The sequence below is a fragment of the Protobothrops mucrosquamatus genome, unplaced genomic scaffold (assembly GCF_001527695.2).
Source record: "Protobothrops mucrosquamatus isolate PMUCROS unplaced genomic scaffold, P.Mucros_1.0 scaffold_228, whole genome shotgun sequence".
Taxonomy (NCBI): domain Eukaryota; kingdom Metazoa; phylum Chordata; class Lepidosauria; order Squamata; family Viperidae; genus Protobothrops; species Protobothrops mucrosquamatus.
The window spans coordinates 139173-143273 of NW_015386304.1; the positions used below are offsets into that span (position 1 = coordinate 139173).

Sequence of the window (4101 nt, forward strand, 5' to 3'; positions counted from 1 at the left end):
GGCGTTTGCAATCACCATCAACAAAGCTCAGGGCCAATCTTTAGAATTGTGCGGTTTAGATCTAGACACGGATTGCTTCTCACATGGACAATTATATGTTGCGTGTTCTAGAGTCGGCAAACCAGACAATCTCTATATCTGCACAGACAATGGAACAACAAAAAATATTGTATACCCACAAGCATTGTGAAATTAAACACATTACAAACGTGCGCTTTCTCTTTTCTTTCTTTTCCATTTAACCAGACTGAGCCACAGCAACGCGTGACCGGGTACAGCTAGTTTTAAATAAGATAGGCTTGTGGTTGCATTGTAAATATGCCACGGTTTACAATCCAGCTATGCTATCTTGACCATTGTTTTTCACCACTTGGCCTCAAGCACAGATACCACATTATTGTAATAGCTAACTAAGCCACATTTTATAACAGTAGATTTTTTTTTCCTGTTGCACTTTCTGGGGTGACTGTGATCTTAATTGGTCCACATAATTGATAAGATGGCATCAATACTACACAGGTTCATTGAACAAACTCTCTCTCTAGTTGTCTTGGAAAAGGGAAAGATCAGTTAGCGGAGAAGAGGATAAAATGGGCCCTTTTGTTTATAACAAAAAGTTCAGGAGATTAAATAGTGTGAAATGTTGTGGTTTGCCAAACGATCCAGGAAATTATAGAGTTGAATGAAGAATCCGATTCTTTCATCTCTTTTCCACGTTGGCTCAGTATTATTTAATTTATATTCCAGCTTTCTATTTGTATACCAGCATCCAAAGTGACTTATAAGAAATGCATAATATAAAACAAAAATAATATTTGAAAGGATTAAAAATGCTACGGGTTGCAGTAGGGGAAAAAAAAGTTTTAAAACGAAAGCTTTACATTAATTAGGAGCATTGTCGCTTTTCTTAAATAGCCCGGTGATTTTTGTTTCTTTAAATGTTCCTTTTATTTTTCTTTAACTTTTTGTTCTCTTCTTTTCCAGGGACAAGAATGGTAAGCCCGGCTTCCCTAAGAAAATTGCTGGAGTCTTGTAAAGAATTGTCCTTACTCGATGTGTCCTTCTGTTCACAAATCGATCACCGAGTTTTCCTAGAACTGAATGCCAGCTTCCCTAATGTGCTCATCAAGAAGAGCTTCACTCAGTGACACAATTCACATGTTGCTACATAGAACCGATCTGATGATTCTGCTTGCTGGGAATTTCTAATGATTTTTTTTTTCAAAGAGAAAATATATATTTTTGTGAAGCATGGGGGGGAAAGGTTGATTCTTAATATGAAGGTAAAATATGGAAGATTTAAATAATGGTCTTAATAATAATAATAATTGTATTCCTCATACAAGACTTGCCAAATGATTCCAGTTGAAAGTATCTTGTAAATGTTAGAAGATATACGCTTAAATGTTTGTAAAGCATTTAATCTTAGTAGGATATTAGTAGTAAAACAATACAGTTGAGAAGTGAAAGATAAAATCATTTTAAGTTTTGACGTTCACTTTTAAGATATAACCATTGGAAGGACTTAGAACCTGAATGTCTCGAAGTATGAAACCTATTTTATTCAAATAGTTTCATCCATCCATTCAGACTGGTATTTTCAAGCGAGAGCCTCGGCGCTTCTAGTAAATGCAATATAATGAGTTGTTTAATCTTAGAATTTATTTACCATTTAATATTTAATTTATATATTTATTTTTTAAGGGACCATTTTGCTAGACTGAAGGAACAGCCCACTGAAATTCCCCGACAGTCTCTGATGGAGCTGAGAATTTCTCCACCAGTTTCATTTGGATAGTTTCTTTTTGTAGCAAGGAAATTCTCAGTTACAGCAACATCTGATCTTTTCTTTTCGGCTATCATATTATCAATCATGAAAAAAGAGAGAGATGAGCATTCCGCCTTTTTTGACTGTTTTCCATTGGCCTCTCTTTGTTCACTATTTGAATTCCAATACAAGATGTAAAATTAAGGGATCTCATTATTTTGGAACATTAGCAAATATGTTTAGAATTGAGAATTTAGAACTGCATCGATGTGATAAGAATTACCAACTTTAATCAAGCAAATCATTTTTTGGGGGAAAAAAATGATTACCCAGCTGATTAGGGGTCTGAAAACAAATTTAAAATATTATCTTTACTAATACAGCAATTTGGTTAGAGCTATTTTCTACACATACAGTGAAGTATCCAAATTATAAAAGACTTTACATCTTTTTTTAAATCTGTCTGGCACTCAAATGCTAATAATATTCATATAAAGATAATTATTTGAGCTTTGTCTAAAATAACTCATATATTTGAGTTGTATGTAATTGTGTCCATTTTATGAACAAGTTACATTTCTAGCAGGATGGGCTTCTCTTTCCTTGCTCTCCAAATTTCTCCAGATGTTTGGGAGATTCACATGGACTGTTCGTAGGTTTAAGGAAAAAAGAAGGGAAGCCAACTTGAACAACGATGTGCATTTGTGTATAACACTGGATGTTGTGTTTTAACTTTTTATCAGTAGTGCCAATACTGAATCTTATACTTCACTATTGAACAGTCCACCAAAACTAGGAGGGCATAAGAGAGCCCTCTTATAATGCATACAGTATTTTTATTTTAAAGCATGCTGGAAACTATAATTTCTCTTCGTTGCAATACAGATTATTAAGTCAGCTTTTGTAGAAACAAACATTTCAGTCATCTTTGGGAATTCCACCACAGTTCAAAAACATTACTCTTGTAGTTTTCATTTTCCCCAGTTCAATGAGGTTAGCCAGAAACATCTGAAAATCTGGCTTTTGGGCAGCAGTGGTTGTTTCTGATCAAACCTAGCAAATTAAGCATTTGTTAGGTATTGCTGACCTTCCTCACTGCTCTCACCTCTTTCTCTCCTATCTCAAGTTACGTTTTGGCCAGTGATGAGAGAAGAACTTTACTGAGAAAGCTGCTTTTTTCCTAACTAATCATGAAACAAGCCAAAATCATTATTACATTGTCAATCTTATTTTTGAAATATTTGTTTTCATACGAGCTATCATGATACCATTGATTTAAATTCTGTGTCAGAATTTCTAGGTAATTGTACCCCTTTCATTTTTCTGGGACTTAAAACAAGTATGCCTATTTTTTTTGTATCGTATCGGGTGTCTATTGATGCTGTTTCATAGCCAATAGTACAGAAGGCAATAAAGGTTTCTCTACTGAATGTAGTTTTATTCTTAAGAAAGATGCTTCTGTGCTGAATATAGTATTCTAGAAATATATTAAATTATAAATTGGATAAGGAGGATTCCAAAGTTTTAATGGACTTGCCCCCTTTCAAGTTGTATGAATTTTTACATATCTTTGAAATGAATTTCGCCAAAGCTTCGGGTGGAGTCTGCTAACAGAAAAGAATTTTGAGTGAATAAATAGCAGTAAGGCTTATTGCTTGTTTCAATTATGAATTAAACGAAGTGATCCAGTCTTTGCCACTTTAGATTGAATAACTACATGTGCGATCTTTAGGTGCAAGGAATTAAACTCTTGTTGTAATTGCCATGTTACACTTGTATTTTGTTTATTTTGTTTATTGAATTTATATGCCACCCATTTCGTTCTCAAGTGACTCTTTGTAAGCAAGATATCTAGGTTCCCAACCATGACATTTTAAATTAGCATTTCCTTGGAACATTCTTCTAGAAGTCTGGAGATTTATTTAGGTGCTTTTTAGCAAATTTGAAAGTATCTGTTTAATAAATTTGAGAGTATGTCCTTATTAGTTAGCCATGGCTCCTTTCCTGCTATTCTCATTTGAATCTCATTTTTACCCAGTATTTTTCTGATGCTGAATAATGAACACTAACTTTGGTCAAAGTGATAGAGACTGCATATCCTTGAATATTTTTCTGTGGTTCTTTGTAACATTTTTGCATTGTTTTACTCTATGCTATTGGAATGCTTTTGACAGGATGGTTATTCTTGAGAAAATGTTAATACTTCATCCCTATTTCTAACTAGGTCTGGATTGGTGTAGCCTGAGAAATTTAGGAATAGTTTTATAGCCTTTTATAGGCTGATAGAAATCAATAATTTTTTTACAGTGGTCTTCAAAAAAATGTTTTAGTGT

General features: G+C 33.7%; 1 protein-coding gene across 1 annotated transcript in view; it reads left to right on the top strand.

Annotated features, from left to right (window-relative positions):
* Positions 1-1568, top strand: part of FBXL4 (F-box and leucine rich repeat protein 4) — a 31254-nt gene extending 29686 nt beyond the window's left edge. Inside the window, exon 8 of the mRNA XM_015829014.1 lies at positions 985-1568. Coding sequence (XP_015684500.1) covers positions 985-1148 — 164 coding nt within the window. The 3' untranslated portion in view covers positions 1149-1568. The remainder of the gene's footprint in view (positions 1-984) is intronic.
* The last annotated feature ends 2533 nt before the right edge of the window (positions 1569-4101 follow it).